Source organism: Gadus morhua, chromosome 7, assembly GCF_902167405.1.
Source record: "Gadus morhua chromosome 7, gadMor3.0, whole genome shotgun sequence".
Lineage (NCBI taxonomy): Eukaryota > Metazoa > Chordata > Actinopteri > Gadiformes > Gadidae > Gadus > Gadus morhua.
In genome coordinates, this window is record NC_044054.1 from 26,728,627 (window position 1) to 26,748,991 (window position 20,365).

Below are 20,365 nucleotides of genomic sequence, written 5' to 3' on the forward strand. Positions count from 1 at the left end.
CGTGGGCGGGACCTACACCGAAAGATGTAAGACACGTCTCTATTGGCCAGTCTCGATCGGAGTGACAGCTTGGCAACATCCGAAAAGCCGCTGCCCCCCGACCGCCTCCAGAAGCAGATTGTCGGCCTGACGGACAGGGTGTTCGTTTGTGCCTCTCAATCCGCGGCGGCGGTCAACAACATCGCCCTGCTCTCCTCTGCCATGGTCTCCTTGTCGGCTGACAGGGAGGCCTACGGGATATTCAGGGCGCGCAAGCGCGCGCACGGGACAAGCTCATAAGGCGAAGCCTAGACGGCGTAGCCTACATGAAATAGAACTCCCTCTCTCGTTACTAACTGTGGATGTTGCCAAGCTGTCACTCCGATCGAGACTGGCCAATAGAGACGTGTCTTACATCTTTCGGCGTAGGTCCCGCCCCCCCAGATTCAGCTCAACAGCAAGCAAAGCTTTTGGATTCGCAAGCAAAACTTTAGGATTCGCAAGCAAAGCTTTTTGATTCGCAAACAAAACTTTTGGATTCGCAAACAAAACTTTTGGATTTGCAAACAAAACTTTTGGGTTTGCAAACAAAACTTTTGGATTCCCATTAATATTTTTTTTATCACATTAATTTATCTTGCAATAAAACATTTTTTGATTGCAGTGTCGATAGTTTTGCTCTCAAATCAATTTTTTGATTGCAGTGTGGAAAGTTTTGCTCTCAAACCTATTTTTTGATTGCAGTGTGGAAAGTTTTGCTCTCAAACCTATTATTTTTGATTGCATAATAAAGACACAAATCTACCTCCATACCATTGGAACCTTTAATATGTCCATGATTGGAACACAGCACATGGGTTTAGCGGATGACGCGAAAAAACAAAGATGGCTGCGCCCGTAGTGAATACGTTGAGATGTATTTTCTTTGCATTAATACCACGTTGGTCGTTTAATGTCGATTTTAAACGCTCTTAAACACAAATACATTTCTGATTTAATGCGGTCACCAATTTATGCATTGGATGGTATTGTAGGACATGTAATTCAATGTAAATGTTTGATTCAAGACGGTTTGCTAAAGAGGATAATGTAGCAAACAACAAGTGACTGCCTGCTCCGGCACTTCGTGGCACGGGAAAAACGTGACAGCACTTTATGATGTAGTAGGCGAAAATAGCAAAATATTATTTAAATGTAAACGGAGTTACTTGAAATATTAAGTCGATACCTGATGGATGTTAAGGAATTCTTTCCAAACCATTTCAGGTTTTTTTGTTACCTTATGCAAGTGGTAATAAGCCTTAAAGGGCAACTTTCAAGTTAATTGTAGGCCTATAACTTAATTCATACAGAATCGTGTATGCAAATGTCAATAAAAAAAAAAAATACACAGGAATACATTTATCTTACAACACCCAAGGATATTCTAAGCTAGGCTCCCAAAAACCGCCCCTTTTCTCGAGATCGCGCCTATGACGTAACGACAGGCCAACATTGGCGCTGCTGCGCCCAGTCGTCGGTTGGTTTAGTAGTCGAAGTGTTGCTAAGAGAGAAAAGAGCTTGTCGTTATCGTTGTAGTTGAGTAGGTTTGAGTTGTCGAAATGGTTAATTGTTGTGTTTGTTTTGGATGCAACAACTCCAACTTGTCTGGCCATCGGGTCCACCGATTTCCAAACAAGAAAGACAACCATTTCCGTGCTTGGATACGTTTCGTCCAGGCAAAGAGAAGCAACTTCGCTGCCTCCTCGGTGACGAGACACACGGTGATGTGTGAAAAACACTTCACACCGGACAGCTACAACCAAGGGGATCTGATGGAATCGCGCCTGGGATTTCGACGAACAGAGTGGGTTAGGCTGGCAAATGGAGCTGTTCCATCTGTGCATGCAGGTCTACCAGCAATATCTGGCGGAAGTGAGTCTAGCACTAGCAGAGAATCCGCTCGCCGAAAACGGGAGCTTTGGACAGTAAGAGTAAGGTGACTAGACGTCCCCGATTTCCGGGGACAGTCCCCGTTTTCGGTGATCTGTCCCCGGTCAAAGCTGTCCCCGGAAATGTCCCCGATTTTGACGGTGAATGGGGGAAAAATGCGCGCAGACTCAAACACCAGTTATTACGGTAGTAATTTAACGCAGCACCAGAGAAGACGTCGTATGACGTACAGACGTTATCAGGACGTACGACCAGACGCAGCAGCATCAACAACAACAATCTAGAGGCGGCAAAAAGGAAAAAGAGAAGATCAGCGGTCTCATAAATGGTATGTTGTGTATGAACTTATTTATTTTGTGTGAATTGGCAGTAGACTTGTGTGTGTGTGTGTGTGTGTGTGTGTGTGTGTGTGTGTGTGTGTGTGTGTGTGTGTGTGTGTGTGTGTGTGTGTGTGTGTGTGTGTGTGTGTGTGTGTGTGTGAGAAGTGGTAACGTTAAAATAAGTATGATTGTTTATCTGAACTGAAGACCTAACGTAACGTTATAAAAGTCAGTGAACGTGACAATGTTTTCATATCGGTCATTAGTGAAGCTGTAATGTTAACGTTAGCATGAGATTACCAGGTGATGACATTGTATGTGGCTCTGTTTTGGAAGAGGGGGAGGTGGAAGACTGCTTTGGTAGCATATGATTTTCCTGTAGGCATAGGGACCTGAGACTGTTAAAATAATAATAATGATGACATTATTTATCAATAATAAATTAATTAATAATCAGTCAATGGTTGATAGTTGTGTGTGTTAGGCTGCTGTTTTTTTTGTCGGGCTGTGTGGGTAACCAATGACTGTAGTAGTTATAAATGCAGACCATTTGATTAGCTGATGCCCTGAGTCACTGTTTTATGTCAATGTTTTTAGTAAAGGGATAATAAATAAATAAGTAATCAACAGAGTGAAGGAGAGAAGATGAAAAGAGCAGGAGAATAGTATGGAAAGGCAGAAATATAGAAGTAAACAACAGAGGGAAGCTAAGGAGAGAAGAAAGAAGGGTGAAGAAAAGAAAAGCATTGAAGGAGAAGAGAACAGACGAGAGTATTACATCTTTTTATATGTTTTGACTTGGTAATTATTACTAATTACATCTTGATGATATTTACTAGCTACTGGTCTGGCAGCTGTCTTTGCACATGACACTTAACTTTGGAAGAGAGATTTTTTTCTCATGTATTATTCTATATTTGTGTTTTTGACACTGCTGTGCACTACTGATACATGATATTTGTGGGTGCTGATATTTTGATGTATTAACCTTTTGCAGGGGCGCCACCAGGGATGTTGGGCCCCATTAAAAGATATCACACTGGGTCCCACCATCACACACACACAGGCAACGCCAACCATGTGCAGTTTCTGTAACCACACCTCTACCTGTGAAGGCTTCAATTATCTTATTGTCCGATACTAACTTTACAATATGACATTGAGTTGTGATAATATAACACTGTGAAGACATGAAGGAAACATTCTGCATACTGATAGTGTTTGTTTAATTATAAATTTGATTTTCCATTAAAATCCATTAATGATGTTTTTTTATTAACATAACTAATGTTCTAATATTTTTTCAGGGCCCCTGTCAGTCACTGGCCCACAGAATTTTCCTAACTTTTCGCCCACTAAGCTGGTTAAAATAAATGAAAAAGTACTTGTCCCCATTTTTTATTTCATAATGATAATATGTAAGGATTTTTCACCGCCGCATTGAAAATGTCCCCGATTTTCAGTTCAGAAATCTGGTCACCTTAAGTAAGAGTAACAGTTTGCATCGAAATTTAGCTGCCCTGCATGTACATTTTCCAAATGCATTCTTGACGTTATAATGGATAAGTCTTGGCAACACTTTTGTTGACTGTAATGATGATAGTGTAGTTGGCACCATGAAGGCAGGAGAGCACGGCTAGCTCCCGTAAGCTTAGCTACTATTGTTAGGTTAGCCCCACGAGGCTGCACATGAGCCTCCTGACACTTATTTTATTGTGCTAATAACATGATCTTTTTCAAAACGCATCAAAGTAATGCTTCACAATATTAGTTTTCTTGAAGTTACATCGGAGTTGCCTTGGTTTTCTTTGAATGTTGGTATCAACACGGCACATGCGAGGAAATGCAGCTGATATATCGGACTGCATTGAAAAGATTTCGATATTAGCTGCTAGGCTAACAGTCTTTTAAATAATACATGCATTTTTTTAAGTTGTGATTGTGATATGTCTTCAGATTTTGGGGGAGATTGCTGCAAGCAATGATGCGGCGGGTGCAACTACCACTTCAGAGCCTGAAGATGATGGAGATGGAGACACCTCTACGATGGACCCTGAGCCAGTAGTGGTCCATCGTGGATCTCAGTGCAACATACGATGTTTCCATCGTTCATTAGGTAGTTAGCTTATATCTAGCATTCACCATACATGCCATATACAATCACAAATAAGGATGACATGTCAACATTTTTCATTTTCTCCATGTTTACTATTTTGCAATTTACACTTTTCAGACAGCAAGCATTGAAAATTATGAAATTCATAATATTAGAAAATGATATTGTGTACTGGGTTGCATTAGATACTGCATGTGTTGTTACCAATGAATACGTAATGGTGAACAACTATTAACATGAATCTCTTTTATCTAAGCTGTTCAGGTAAAGCCTCAGATGGCTGATTTGGGGACTCAAACCGAAAGGTTTGGGGAAGGCATGTTAATCTTTAAAACCTAGTCCATTGCGACCTCTCGTATTTTGTTACAGTATTCGATTGTGGGTTTTATCCACAACAGAGTAAAATATGTTAATAAACATGTCACCTTGCGGCCCAAACTTTGGAAGAACAGCTTTCGTCCATAATGGACGTACTTGCAAAAGCTGCCGTATCTGAAATTAGCCAACTGTTCCCGGAAGGCTCGGCTACCCTTCGCTTAGGGTAGGCCAAAAACACAGGGCGGTTGGAAATTCCACTCATCTTACAGCACCCATAGATTCTAGGCTGACTGCTAGATTCTGCCTGCGCAAAAAAGCCTGATGCTCTTTTGAATAGCATCATGATCAGAGCTCTGATGAAACATGTGTCAAACTTGGTAGTTGCATATCGAAGATGGAAACAGCTCACAGGGAATGACACGTTGTGCTCGTATCATTATGCTCTGGTGTTCGTTCAGTGTCCTCCACCTGGTCACACTTGAGCTTTGAGTTGAGGGAGGGGGGCTCCCAAACTCTGAATCTGTGTCTGCACTAGTACACATTTTGATCCCTCTGTGTCAATTTTACATGCATTTTAATAGTTTATTTCACGTGTATAAATGCACACTGTCTCCTTTTTTCTGCAAATAATGTATTGAAACCTCACTTTGTAGAAGACTGCGGTGACTTTGGAGACTGCAGCACACAACGCGACGCCACCTCAGAGAGTCTTTACGCCCCTGGCTCCTCCCACCTGTCCAGTCACAGCGAGGAGCTGAGGATCCTGAACGTCTATGGAAAAGGGGAGGGCCCACTGGCGCTGGATGGCCATGACACACTCGTGTCTGAACTGGAGGCCCTGAACTCTCTGTCTGCAGACCACAGCGTGGTCAAGAGCCTGGAGCGCGGCGAGCAGCTGGTCCACCGCGAGGAGCTGACTGGGCAGGTTGGAAATCATCTTCTCATTCACCATCCAAAAGAGAAACTTCCTCTGCTACAACTCCAACACACACCCATAGAAAGCAAACACCTTTATGATTCAATGTGTCGTTAGCGGGGATTGAAAACTATTCTGTGCTGATGAAAGAATATGTCTTGTTTGTGTTTCCTTCTTCATGTGGAAAGCAGCAGACCCCAGACACCATTTCAATCAAAGATGAAGAGGATATTGATGGAGGCATGCCCGCTCTAGGTTAGTTGGGCCTAAAAAAAAAAAAAGTTTGGTTCCTGTTGGTGGTCAGTTGAGGACATGGGTAGGTAGGGAATTTATTTTATTTTTTTATTTTATTTTTTCCAGCGGCAGCGAATGATAGGTAGGTTGTTTTCATTTAAAAACGAGAAAATTCGCTCATCCTTGTACAGAATGAAGAGGTGCTGTACCAGAACGTAATTATAGTTTGCATCAAAAAAAAAAAAAAAAAAATCTTTTTTTTTTTTTTTTTTTTTTTTATAAAGCTCATAAAATAATTTGGGTCGCACATAAATTGACAGGGTCGGTCGGAAACCGGAACCAAACAAAATTTTTTTTTAGGCCTTAGCCACATTGCTTGCAAGAAAGCAGGATAACGACCTGGATCAACTGAGAATGTACTCAAATCTACCGACGCTGAAAAGCCTGGTCCTCTTTGGAAGCGCATCATGACCAAAGCCCTACTAAAACACAAGGACTACTTATACAGTTTATAGTAGAACGATTTACATCTTCTTCATGGCAGACAGGTGTCAGGAAAGCTGAAAACAGCTCTGATTCCCAATATAACTACAGTATTGGTAAAACAGGTGATAGTAAAAACAGATAGCCTTGGTTGTGTCTTCATGACCTCCCCACATCTTTGAAAGGGGGAGAAGTAGCAGTGCTATGTCTCAAAGGGAAACATACTGTATCCCTTTATGCAAATAATGAATTAACACAATTCCATTATCTTTTTTTCCCTTTGCAGAAGACTGCGATGACTTTGGAGACTGCAGCACACAGCACAGTGCCGCCTTGGATAGTCTGCATGTGGACGCTCCTGGCTCCTCCCACATGTCGGGTCACAAAGGGGAGCTGCGGATCCTGAACGTCTATGGAAAAGGGGAGGGCCCACTGGCGCTGGACGGCAATGACGCACTCTTCACCGCGTCTAAACTGGAGACCTTGAACTCGCTGTCTGCAGACCACCGCGAGGAGCTGACGGTGCAGGTTGGAAATCATCTTCTCATTCACCATCCAAAAGAGAGGCTTCCTCTGCTACAACTCCAGCACACACCCATAGAAAACACCCACCTTTTTGATTCAATGTGTCGTTGGCGGGGATTGACAACTATTCTGTGCTAATGAAAGAATATGTCTTGTGTGTGTTTCCTTCTTCATGTGGAAAGCAGCAGACCCCAGACACCATTTCAATAAAGGAAGAAGAGGATATTGATGGAGGCATGCACGCTGGAGGTTAGTAATAGGGGTGTAATGGTAAACGAAAGTCCCGGTTCGGTACGTACCTCGGTTTTTAAGTCACGGTACGGTACGGTTCATTGTTAAGCAGGAAATAAAAATAAAAACTGCTTGTTCGTCAACAACGGAGAATGGCCGTAGATCAGCAGCAATGAAAACACAATAAACTTGGTTATGGCATTTGCATTTCTGAATTCCCAGACAGGGGTTGTTATATAAATAGTGTCCTGAGCTGTTCGTTTTTTTTCTTCCACATCTTGGTGATGGTAACACCTGGATGGTGCCTTTTCAAATGCGTGTGCTAGGGATCTGCGTTTCTGGCAAAAATACTATTCAATATTCGCTGAGAATAATATTCGAACATCGGTCAATCAAGAACCCCCCCCCCCCACGCACGCACCTCGGACACACAATGACACAGGGAGAGGCTTTTATGATTTTTATGAAATCAATCTGTTTATTTCAACAACTGCGCAATTCACATTCAACATCAAAATTATTTCAACGTGGGCTTAGGCAGATATACCTACATGCGCCGAAAAAAGATCGCTATTTATTTATTTATTTTACTGAACACAGCCTGCATGACGGTGAACTAGACACGTCAAAAAAATAACTTCACAGTAGGGCTGAACGATTTCAGGAAAAGATTGCATTGCGATTTTTCTGGCAGATATTGCGATTTCGATTTTCTTCACGATTTTCTTCAAATCAAGCTTCAGTGCAATATTCATTATGTACAGTAATATTTACAAACATGACATCATACCATTAAAACATTACATGCCATTACTCTAATGTAAGAATGAAAACTAAAGTTAAGAATTTATTTTAAATGTATTTATTAAGAAACATAAATGTAAACTAAAGTCCTTGACCAATTGCAGTTGTTACAAATGAACTAAAAGAGCCATCTTTGACTGTCTTAACTTAGAAAAGTACTACTACTTTTTAAGACAGTCAAAGATGGCTCTTTTAGTTAATTCGTGCATTAGAGTATAACAACAAAGAGAGAGACGTCAGAGAACCCAACGCAGTCTATTCATAATATTGTAATGACCACGGAAGAGGCAGTGAATGAAGTATTGAATAGACAGAGATTTATTAGATAGGCCTACCTAATAAACCGTTGGAACACACAAGACCGGAAACATAGCAACTCCGGTAAACAAACCCCGAGAAGCCCAATCCCTATGAGAGCTCCCCACGGCCGTCCGGCGGTGCACAGAGCTTTTGCCCGTGATATTATATATACAAATATTATATTACGATACTATTATATAGAGCTCCGGGAGTCGCAAACGGCAACATTCACTTTCTCCTCCATGCTGCAGTTCACCCCGGACTGAACTGCACTGAGTTTGACGGTTGAACGCTGATTGGCTGTTACGTTACAAAAAAAACCGAAAAAACCGTGCCTTTGGCGATCCCGAGATCGCGTTGTCTGAAATCGCGATTTCGATCAGAAAACGATAAATCGTTCAGCCCTACTTCACAGTGTGTCTTTTTACAATTTATTTGTTACCAGCATTCGTAGTGTTGATCAGCAGAGAATTAGTCTGCCAAAGCCGTTGACGTCGCTTAGCAACCGAGGACACTGGGGTTGATAAGTTACCGGACTACATGTGTGATACGACAGAAAAAAAAGTAGTATACCTCGGCTAAACGGTCCGGGTGGAACTCCGACTTCAAGTTTTAAATTCTGCATCACAAAACAAGGCTTTACATTCGCCATATTAACGCTATGTATGCCACATTTACGTACCGCGGTACACCTCTGTAACCGCACCGAAGTGCCCGGACCGTGACGGTTCGGTACAAATACGTGTACCGTTAGACCCCTAGTTAGTAATACACATTGCTTGCAAGAAAGCAGGAAAACGACCTGGATCAACTGAGTATGTACTCAAATCTACCTGCTAGGACTCGTGTTTGTATCACGTGTAATTCATCAGTATGTATCGAGCAATGCAGTTGATACATTTTTGTGGTGTTGTCCTCTTCAGAGAGTGTTCTGGATGAGTCCGAAGCGTCGGTCACTACTCAGCTGACCACCTGGGGAGAACTAGACAGCTCTGTGTGCCAGGACGACAGGCCCACCGGGCCCTCGTCCCTCCGAGAGACCTCGGAACCCGGTGCCGTCAAGCTGGAGGGCTGGCAGAAGTTCTGGGAGCATCCGCCTCTATCCGCCCAAGCCACTGGTATATCCCCTGCAAACATCACGTGGCTGAAGATCAATGAGACCTACGGGCTGTTCGAGAGGGCGTCCAGTTACAAGAACAAGAGGGGTGTGATGGCCGAGAGGAAGGTGTTGAAGGAGAAGATGGAGTTCCATCCGCCACCTCCTCCTATGGCCGTCAAGGGAGCTGTGCCAAACATGCTCTCTTTCTTCACCACCCCTGCCTTCTTCTGGCGCCCGGTCGGCGTGATGAAGGCATTGATCCGCTGCCCCAACACCAACTGCCCCGCACCGCCAGAGTACTATCTGGAGAAGAAAGGGTACGGCAGCTTTGCCAGGCAAGTGTGCAGCACCAACTTCCACTACACCCTACTGACCGAGAGGTTGATGTGCAAGCACTGTCGCAAGCTGAGGGAGGGGCTGAGCCAGGCGCACGCAGACGACAGCGACGACAGCGAAGACGATGAGGAGGACGACGATGCCCAGAAGCAGCAGCAGCAGCAGTACTTGTGGCTGGCGCACAGCCCTAAATTGCTGATGAGCCTCGCCCCGGCCGTCAGAATGATGTTCCCCTCCGTTCTCTGTGGCAAGCGTGCCGTGGATAGGAGTGTGATCACCCTGATGAGTGACCGACTCAACGCGGTGTCCATGGCCAAGGTGCAGAGGCTGCTGCAGCAGGGCCACGACGAGTGGTACGTGGAGCGTCGGGACCTGTACCAGACCCTCCTGTACGACGCCCACACGTCGGCGGCTGGATCCTCTTCCTCTCAGCGAGGCATCCTTTCTTTTGCCAGAGCAGCTGGCACTTACACCCCTCCCATCGCCCCGTCTCGTCTTCCGTCTGCTCGGGTCCTGAGGCGCGCGCACCTGATCCAGGAGATGGAGAAGATGCCCGTGTACAGGGACCAGATCCTCAGCACTACTGGGGAGATCTTGTGCATCGACGGCACGAGGAAGGTATGTCCAGCATAGAGTACTTGTTTATCAACATTCAGTCTTGTTCCATATGATCACTCCACACAATGAATGTTCTGCTTTGTTTTTATAGATTCTCAAGAAGGTCTACGGCGACGGCCAGGGTACCATGCAGTACCTGACCAGCGTGCTGAATGAGTGGGGTCAGTTCTTGACCACGGTGGTGGTTGCTTCCGAGTCGGAGGGGTGCTACGCACGCATGGCCAAAGGCCTGGTCGCCCGCTTTCGCCGCGCCAACGCTCCTGCTCCGAAGGTGTTGTACGCGGACAACAATTGCTGTCGGTGAGTTCAATAGCAGTGGAAACCGATAATGAAATGGATAATCCAACATGTAACGAATGTAACATCCCACACGAAATGTCATGATATCATTTTCGGTGACGGCAGTTCGTCGTTCTTGGAGAACCTGTTTGGTGACTGGGTGAAGAGGGGTACTGTCATCAGGCTGGACGTCCGCCACTGGCTGCGCCGCCGGGACGCCGTTGTGATCAAGCAGAGCCACGCCAAGTACGGGGCCTTCATGAGTTCCATGGCGGGTGCCGTGCTCGCTTACAACAAGGCGGACATGATGCTGCTGGTCCGGGCGGTCAAGTTGGGTAACAAGGAGCTCTACGACGGGTACACTGATGAGGAGATGATGGCTTTTCTCAAGCCTCATCAGGTCAGGTCGTACGTCAGGCGTATCACCCGTGGGGTTGCGGTAAGTGTGGTTTTCATATTCATACAGATTCATGGATTCAACTGTATCTGTCAGATCTAGCTTTGAAAATAAATGTATGTGTAAATGTGTGAATATAATGTGATTAAACACTTAACGCTGACAATATATCATACGTGTTACAGGAGACTGCTATGGTGATGGAGTCCATCCTTGCCGAGTTCCGGGGACCAGCCGGCCTTGACATCGATGGGATCCACCTCTTCAAGTCGGCCGAGGCCGTCGACGCGCACTGGGCAGTTTCGAGCAAGCACCTCAGTTGCATGCAGGTGGCTTAATGTCTCTGCAGTCGTCGTGTGTCAAAACCATTCAAACTTGTATATGGTAACATTTCAAAATGACACCAGAATAAATAAGGACCTTGAATATGTTGTGTGTTACAGGATCCCCCTGGCATTCAGCTGTATGTCTCTGTGAAGGTGGTTGTGATGAACGGCATCCAGCTGAACAAATTCAAGTGCCGGCGAGGCAGCAACTCTCTCGAGGGGTTGCACGCCCACCTGTTCAACGCCGTCCCTTCACAGCGATGTGGGATCATGCCGTTCCAAGTAAGTGATTAAAACACACGTATATAAATATATATATATAAAGCTTTATTGCAGACACATGTTCATACGGTGTAATTTAAAAAGAAAAGTGTCAATGATCGCTTCAATGATGCATTTTATTTCACAGCTTTATTTCAAACACTTGTAAGCATTGTAGACAATAACAGTCATTAACAGTCAAATGGAAATGTGTGTTTCAGGTATACTTGGTGTCCTTTGCCGTGCAGTGGAACCACCGCATGGCATCGCTCCGTGTCGCTGGTGGTCATGGCCTGCAGACGTCTTGCTTGGACCCGCGGCAGATCCAGCGCATAAACCAGCAGGCCGAGCTTCTCTTCGGCAAGAAGCACGTCCTGGAGCCCAGCTTTGCTGCACCGATGCCAGTCCCCGAAGCATACGAGCACCCCGACGAGGAGGAGCTCCTTGGTGTGGAGTCCGCCATGTGCCAGTCCACCAGCTTCACTGCCAGGGACTGCTACGTGCAGAAAGGTACAGTGGTACAGTGGCTTAAACAATGATGCCAAACCTGGGGCAAAAAAAACTATTGTTGTGTAGAAATGTTTGTGATTAGTACAATTGTATATTTGCAGTTGAGGAAGAGCAGTCGCGTGAGGAGGAGGAGGAGTTGTCGGTGTCGACTGAGCAGGGCGACGATGATGAGACGGCGGACGAGGGTCTCGGCATGTCTTCCGATGCAGAGGAGGACCCGATAGACAGCGTCAGTGAGAAGCACGTCGTCCTCACTCAGGCAGAACAGGCAGAAGAGGAGGACAGTCCTGCCCTGCAAGACGTGTTCATGACCCACCGTCACCTGCATCTACCGGGTATAGAGGAAGTGGAGGCACTGGCCGGGCTCCTCCTAAAGCTGGCTGACGACAGCGACCTCCTCCTTGTGCCGGCCAACCTCCGGCAGAAGATCACCGTCGCAGCCAACGCTCTCCATGACCATGACAAGACCGCTGCCCGCTTTGTCAAGCGGTATGAGTCAAGGTGGGGCTTCACCTTGTTCGGTCGGTGTCTTGGGGCGGACTCTCCTGAGACCAGAGCAGCCCAGAAGACCAAGTTTGGCTGGATGAGGTATGCTCAGGCAGCACAGGTGACCGAGGAAAGTCGCCTGCTCTACCTCCTCCTCAAGATGCTGAAGCACCGCGCACCGGCCAACCAGCTCACCTCCCCTAGCAAGGTCACGACTTCTTTGAAGGGACAGTACAAAAGAATTGCTGACCGTGTCCGAGACGACCCCATCCTCGGCGGTCTCGCCATTCCACTTCCCAACATCAACGCGAAGTCGATCTCGACCTTCACTGCTAGGGAGGAGAAGAAGGCCAACTACGGGGCGACAGTACTACCCAAGGTGACTCCTCACCTGAAAGTGCTGTCGGACGCACCGTTCCCGGAGGCTCCTGCGCTGCCAACATCCCTCCCAACGCCAGACCGGCCTCTGGTCCAGTACGGGCACATCCATCGCGAGGCTGGAAAGAGACGTGGTGAGAAACGGAGGTAAGTTGTCATAGGAACTTTGTTTCACCTGTTGGCTGTGGAAAGCAAATAGCACACACGTCATATCAATACTGATCACATATGTATTTTATATTTCCAGATTATTTGTTGATGAGCCAGAGCCTGTGACCACCGCGAACCGGCCCGTTCAGCCCACTGGGTTGTCGTCCTCCACCTGGCCGAAACCTCCTGCGCCCACCCACCTCCAGCCGAGGCCACCTGCTGCCTTGACCTACGGCCCACCCCCTGTGTCGGCAGCACCCATACTGCTGGTCCTCCCCGCACAGCCACAGGCCCCCTCCGTCCTGTATCGTGGGCCATCCTGCAACCAGAGCTTTGTCCCTCCTGCACCAACAGTGAAGGCATTCATGCCTAACAAGTCTCTAAGGCCATGTGGGGCTTGCCACGTGCCAAACTGTGGTGGACAGCGGAAGAGGTACACCCCTTCCAAGGACAAAGTGGCTGGAAGCATACAGAAAATGTTTGCCTACTGTCCATCCACCAGGAAGTCCACTACCCCTGGCTTCGACAATGTGGCGTATGACAACTTTGAACACTTTAAGAGTGTCGTGGATGCAGAGTTGGAAAGGAGGACTGTGTAAATACCTGTATATGTGTGTGTGTGTGTGTGTGTGTGTGTGAATAACTTGCCTATGTGATGCCACTGTTCCTGTGCCATCTGTAGGTGAGAGAAAGAGGCTTGTTTTTGTGTGTTTGCCTCTTTCTTTGTGTTTTTAAAGTGCTTCAGCAAGCAATATCTATTTATATAGTTCAAAAAAATGCACTTTGCAATTTTACTTGAAGTTCTTTGTTCGTTTTTTATTTATTATTTATATTGCTGTTAAAATTAACTTTGTAGTATCCATTCTGGTCTATGTTCAATATCGAGGCCAATCCTTTTAACCTTAATCAGTTCCAATCTAACACAATCAGTTTACATACCCTTTAGTGGTTGTTCATGTTAAGATAATCTGTGTTTTTGTCATGCGTGTTGTTTGTTTGTCTTTGTCAGCTTCATGTCTTTGTGATGTTGGTATTTGTCTGCTTCATGTTGCACAAGTTTGCCAAAGAAAACACAAAAACACAAAAGGCTAAGTTGCACTTCAGCCTGTACAAGCCATTTGTTAATTTTTATCTTAAGCACAAGTGTGTTCTTTAATTGTTGAGTGTTTTTGATTATTATTAATGTTATTTATGTGTGCCTGTCCTTGTGATGTGTGCATGTCTGTCGGCGCCATGTTTAACTAAATGTTTGCGAATGGTAGTACATGTTTGTCTTTCGTCTCATGGTCTCGTGTTCTCGCCTGTAGATCTGTACCTTGTCGTGGTGGGCGAGCTTTTAACTAAACAGATCTTGTTTACTTGTGTTTTATATGCATTGCCTTTTCAATTAAACACATTCTGGGTGAAAAATAAAAGTTGTAAAAGAATTTTGGAGTCTCTGTGTGCTTGGCTTCCACAAGGGGTGGGTTAGTGGAAAGTCAAAACACACCAAAGCAATTAGAAGTCCTTGTGTCTTCACTCCCGCAACCAGAGGTGTGAATACACCCCCACTGTGCTGGCTGCACTCCCTGTGTGGTCAAAACAATGAGTTCTGTGAATGGCTCTGTCATCCAGACAAAGTGAGTGCACTGAATACATTCTTATTATTTTTCTTAATTCAGCCCAAAAATGTAACAATTAAACACTTTTCCACTTGATTATATGAATCTCATCAGCTACATCAACTCGAAGTATGAAAATAATAAACAAAACATTCAGCAGACGAGCGGATTTTGATAATCTAGGCCTGAAGGCCTCCACACACTGGCGCCGCAGCGGCGCGTAAAAAAGTCTGCCCCCATTGAAGGCCTCCACACACCGGCGCCGCAACGGCGCGTAAAAAAGTCTGCCCCCATTAAAGGCCTCCACACACCGGCGCCGCAGCGCAGCGTCGCGCATTTTACGCGCGTCAAAAGCCGCCCCTAGCACCAACAGGAGGCGGCGCGACGGCCGCGCTGCAGTATAAAACCAGGAAGTCACCTGTCAATCAACCGCAGCAAAGAGACGAAACGCAATGGGTGAGTAGCCTATTGTAGCCTAGTTTATTTATTTTCCATCTTTTTGGCTGAATAATTGGTAAAATGTATAATCTGCGAAGTGAAAGTATGTTTTCAAGCATCAGATCAACTTAGTTTGTAGGGCACTTTATCGTTTTATTTACTGTCATTTCTTATTTATTTTATATTTTGCCATTATTCATCTACTGCATCAACAATCTCAATAACTGCAGGACCTTCTATTAAGCCTTTTTGGTATATAGTGCAGTCACCTTTTAAGGCCAATTGTTATTGTGTGTATTTATTGTATTGAGCTCCTGGATGGCTTTATTGATCCCCATTGGGACCAATACAGTATCTATCTATCTATCCATCTACATAGCCTTAACATAGCCACACATTTGCATGTATGCAGCCAGTAGTTATCCATTTGAATTGAGCAAGCTCTTTTACATTTTATTGAGGTTTTTTTTTTCAACAGAATAAATAACTGTTGCCAGACAGAGGGGGGCTGCCCTTCTTCTCCTGCGCTGTAGGCGGGCAAGGAGAAGACGAAGGGTTTGGGGGCACCCCATCAATGAACAGAGACAAGAACAGGGGGTATGCCACAATCTGGTCCAGGAGCTCCGTGCAGATCCTGAGAGGCACGCCAATATTTCAATTCGCCACTAAGTGTGCAATGGCCGAACCATATGGTACAGCCTATATGATGACCTATAATCTAGTTATTATCCCTCTCTGGTATACTCTTTTGCATATATATATATATATACTTTTTTTTTATCCCTCGGGATAAATACAGTGATGTTATTGCTGTGCTGGATTCAGTAGCCAGTGTATTTTATTTGAGTGCTCGAGACACTTAATGTTATTTTTCCTTAAATCCAGAGAGACAGTTAATACATGATCTGATACCAGAGAGACAGTTAATACATGACAATGCATTTTTGAGCTTTGCCTGTGTTTTTTTTTATTTATCTATTTTATTGTATGAGAATGTTTCTATGTGAAGCACTTTGAGTCTGCTTCATGTATTAAAAGTGCTATATGAATGAAGTTGCCTTGCCTTAAATAAAAATATATATATTACAAGTAATCTGGTTTCTACCTACATGGTGTGATTATATGTGACTTGATTTCGTCTATTTCCCATTATGGTTAATGGTTTGGGTACTTAGTCCCCCATTGTTGATTTCTCACCTGAAGATCCAAACTCCAGAGCTATGGCTCGCCAGGCAATGATCTTTTTGGAGTTGTCTTTGTAATGACGGAAACTTTGGTCATACAATTCGACATATTTTTCCACCTCGACGACCAGTCTCTCATCGTCCATTCTCGTAATTGTTTATCACAAACGAAAGAGGGCGACATCCAGTGGTGAGGGGTAGATATGGAGGTGCCTACGGGACCCGGGATGTACAAACCAGCTTTTACAAAGCGCTTTTTCAGGGGCGGCGACGCTCGGGAATAGAACATGTGGACTCACTCCGGGGAGAAGCCCTACAGTTGTGATCAATGCGTGAAGTGCTTCTATAAGAGCTCTCACCTGAAGAGCCACATGACGACTCACACCGGGGTGAAGTCCTGAAGGTGCAATGCCAGCTTCAGCGACCCAAACAAAGAGGCAATAGGGTGCTTGGAAACAGGGCAACGGGACGCTTTCATTGACACCTCTATCCTGAATTCGTTGAAATGACCGCTGTAGGTTTTTTGTTCGCTTTATCAAAGACGCCTTCCAACTTTTCAATCGCCTTCTGTTTTTGTTGATAATAATTGATGTCTCTGTGATGAAGAATCACTTATATTTTGGACCCTTCGGAGAACCAATTATTTGAATTAAATATAGAGCATGATCATGGCAAGATACAGGCATCAAAGTTACCAAGCATACATTAAATGTGACAATGGGTGTACATTATTCTCACAGGCAAATTCACATCCTGGGTTAATAAAAAGGAAACAAAAATGAGGGGGAGTGACCATTAAATTGCAATACACTGTGGGTGACGTGGACTTGGCAGCAAGACAGTTGAAGGAATCTACGCAACAAAAAAGTCAGTAGATTGACCTCAGTATTTGTTGCGACAATTGCAATGCAAATGCAACTCCTTTAAATTAGAGAGGACGGGAGGCATCTCTAGGTCCAAGGAGAATGTATAGAAACCCCTTTTCAATTGGCTACATACAATTTTCAATTAGTTAGGTCGTGCATGCAGCGCTGCTCAACACAACCGTTTTATTTTTTAAACACTGGGCTCCTTGAAGGAACTCTTATCAAAAGCCTACCTCCATTCCTGAGGGATATTTACACATGTCTCTCGTTCACACACCATATGCCTTTCAAAAGGTGAACCCCGGTTACCTCGTTGATTGAATGTACGTATAAGTGGCTCCTGAGAGGGACGTCTGGCTCACTTCACCATGAGAGGGGGACACGAGGCGGGGTTTGTGACGTCCCAAAGGAAGAAAGGTCCCTCCTGCGGTCTCCCTGTATCATGGTACTTGCGCTAACTGAAGTAAGAGTTAACTACTCAATACTCCAGTTAGAGTCAGACACTGCCAGCTGTATGAATGTATACCACAGTATGTATGACTCTGCCGTCGGTGTGTCAATGTGTGTATTAACCGATGTAAGTCGCTTTGTATTAAAGAATCTGCTAAATGCCCCAATTGTAATTGAACAGATTGTGATATTGTTGAATATAAATTTGAATCTAATTATTTCAATGCATGTTTTATTGTTTAGACGTGGTAAATCAGGTTAATGAACAAGGTGATGAGTGGATTTTAATAAAAGACCTCACATGGGATACTAGATGTTACCTCTTTACATTGTCATGATTTGAGATGTAACTTATTTTGACTTATTTTGATATTTTTTTATTTTCATTGTAATAGGCCTATACTGGGAATACAGGGCGGGGAGATAAGTGCTAAGTAACTGGGGAACGAGAGTGGGAGACACAAAATGTGTCCAGTTTCAAGGCCCGCAGAGCGTTCTCATTGGCCAAGTCCTTGTTGGAGGATGCCTTGCCACACAATAGGGGATATAATGGTTTGATCCAGATGCCTCGGACACCAGCCTTCCGAGTTGGAATTAGGAACATCTCCCTGCTTTCTTGCGGCATTTCACGGTGGTACGCCTGTTGGTTTCTATCCACAACGGAGTATAATATTGTAATAAACATGTTACCGTGCGGTCCAACTTTGGAAGTACAGCTTTCGTCCATAATGGACGTACTTGCGAAAGCTGCTGTATCTGAAATTAGCCAACTTTTCTCGGAAGGCTCGGCTACCCTTCGCTTACAAAATACTCGGAGCCTGAAAGAAAACCAAGTGCTGAGGATGAGGATGAAGGTGATGAAGAGTGAACTGTTTTCTTTGCGGCTTCAAACGAGATCAAATGCATCGTTTGCGGCAAGTCGTTTTGCCCTGGGTCGAGCCAGCAAACCACGGACTAAACCACTAGGAAATGGTGAGTTGTTGTTCCGGCTGTGATGGGTGGAAAACAAGACGGTCCAAGTGTTCAGGGGGCACTATTGTTACATTTGTAGTAATTGGAAAAACTAAAAATGTATAATAATTAATCATGATAAAAAATGAACAGTGAATAATGACGATAATCCCATTTCTTCCCCCTTGAATGGTCTTGGATGTAGGCCTAATGTATTCCTCATCATCGTCATCAAGATGCAAGCACAGGGCGGTGGGAAACTGTACTCATTTACAGCACCCATCGATTCTAAGCTGACTGCTAGATTCGATCTGCGCTAAAAAGCCTGATGCTCTGTTGAAAAGCATCATGACCAGAGCCCTGATGAAACACGAGTCAAACTTGGTAGTTGCACCTCAAAGATGGAAACAGTCAAGAGCAGTTGATCAGTGTCCTCAACCTGGTCACCAGCTTGAGCTTTGAGTCTAGGGAGGAGTTGGTAGGAGGAGACATCCCTCTCCAAAACTCTGAATCTGTGTCTGCAGTACACATTTAAACCCTCTGTGTCAATGTTACATACAGATACATTTAAATAGTTTCTTTCACGTGTACAAATGCACATTGGCTCCTTTTGTGCAAATAATGCATTGAAAAAAATACATTTTTCCCTCTCTTTAGGAGAATGCGATGACTTTGGAAACCGCAGCACACAGCGCGGTGCCCCCTCAGATGGTCTGCATGTGGACGCCCCTGGCTCCTCCCACCTGTCCAGTCATAGCGAGGAGCTGAGGATCCTGAGCGTCCACGGAAAAGGGGGGGGCCCACTGGCGCTGGACGGCAATGGCACACTCGTCACCGTGTCTGAACTGGAGGCGCTGAACTCTCTGTCTGCAGACCACAGCGTGGTCAAGAGCCTGGAGCGCGGCGAGGAGCTGGTCCGCAGCGAGGAGCTGACTGGGCAGGTTGGAAATCATCTTCTCATTTCCCTCCCAAAAGAGAGACTTCCTCTCCTACAACTCCAACACACACCCATAGAAAGCACCCACCTTTATGATTCAAAGTGTCGTTAGCGGAGATTGACAACTATTCTGTGCTAATGAAAGAATATGTCTTGTGTGTTTTTCTTTTTTTACCTGGAAAGCTGCAGACCCCAGACACCATTTCAATCAAAGATGAAGAGGATATTGGTGGAGGCATGCCCGCTCTAGGTTAGTAATACACATTGCATTCATGCAAGAAAACGACCTGGATCAACTGAGATTGTACTCGATTCTACCTGAGCTATAAAGCCTGGTCCTCTTTTGAAAGCTCATCATGACCAGTGCCCTGCTAAAACACAAGGACTGCTCGTACACTTTATAGTAGAACGATTTACATTTTCTTCATGGCAGACAGGTGTAGGGCTGAACGATTTATACCATGAGAACTACCAACTTCTCATGGTACTTAGAAGTTAGAGTTAACTACTCAATACTCCAGTTAGAGTCAGACACTGCCAGCTGTATGAATGTATACCACAGTATCTATGACTCTGCCGTCGGTGTGTCAATGTGTGTATTAACCGATGTAAGTCGCTTTGGATTAAAGCATCTGCTAAATGCCCCAATTGTAATTGAACCTATTGTTATATTGTTGATTCTAAATTTGAATCTAATTATTTCAATGCATGTTTTCTTGTTTAGACGTAGTAAATCCAGTTAATGAACAAGGTGATGAGTGGATTTTAATCAAAGACCTCACATGGGATACTAGATGTAACCTCTTTACACTGTCATGATTTGAGATGCAACTTATTTAGACTTATTTTGATATTTTTTTTCATTGTAATAGGCCTATACTGGGAATACAGGGCGGGGAGATAAGTGTAAGTGATAAGGATATAATGGTTTGATCCAGAT

The 20,365-nt window shown here is 44.8% G+C and overlaps 2 protein-coding genes across 22 annotated transcripts in view; both read left to right on the plus strand.

Annotated features, from left to right (window-relative positions):
- The window catches only part of LOC115547485 (zinc finger protein 883), a 110,878-nt gene that overhangs the window by 27,868 nt on the left and 62,645 nt on the right, over window positions 1–20,365 (plus strand). For 10 of the 21 annotated variants that reach the window (XM_030361739.1, XM_030361733.1, XM_030361738.1 and 7 more), the window contains 4 exons: window positions 5,319–5,590; window positions 5,770–5,836; window positions 6,585–6,826; window positions 7,006–7,072. The exons of 2 other annotated variants lie outside the window; for them this stretch is intronic. In XM_030361739.1, coding sequence (XP_030217599.1) covers window positions 5,319–5,590; window positions 5,770–5,836; window positions 6,585–6,826; window positions 7,006–7,072 — 648 coding nt within the window. Of the gene's footprint in view, window positions 1–1,419; window positions 1,947–4,187; window positions 4,348–5,318; window positions 5,591–5,769; window positions 5,837–6,584; window positions 6,827–7,005; window positions 7,073–20,365 lie in introns of those variants that run through there. 9 more of the 21 variants (XM_030361742.1, XM_030361743.1, XM_030361753.1 and 6 more) reach the window with 8 other exon arrangements.
- LOC115547525 (uncharacterized) lies at window positions 18,056–19,816 on the plus strand. Its single transcript, XM_030361831.1, has 3 exons — window positions 18,056–18,509; window positions 19,146–19,429; window positions 19,609–19,816. The coding sequence occupies exons 1-3, from the start codon at window positions 18,101–18,103 to the stop codon at window positions 19,678–19,680; spliced, it is 765 nt and encodes a 254-aa protein (XP_030217691.1). The 5' UTR covers window positions 18,056–18,100; the 3' UTR covers window positions 19,681–19,816.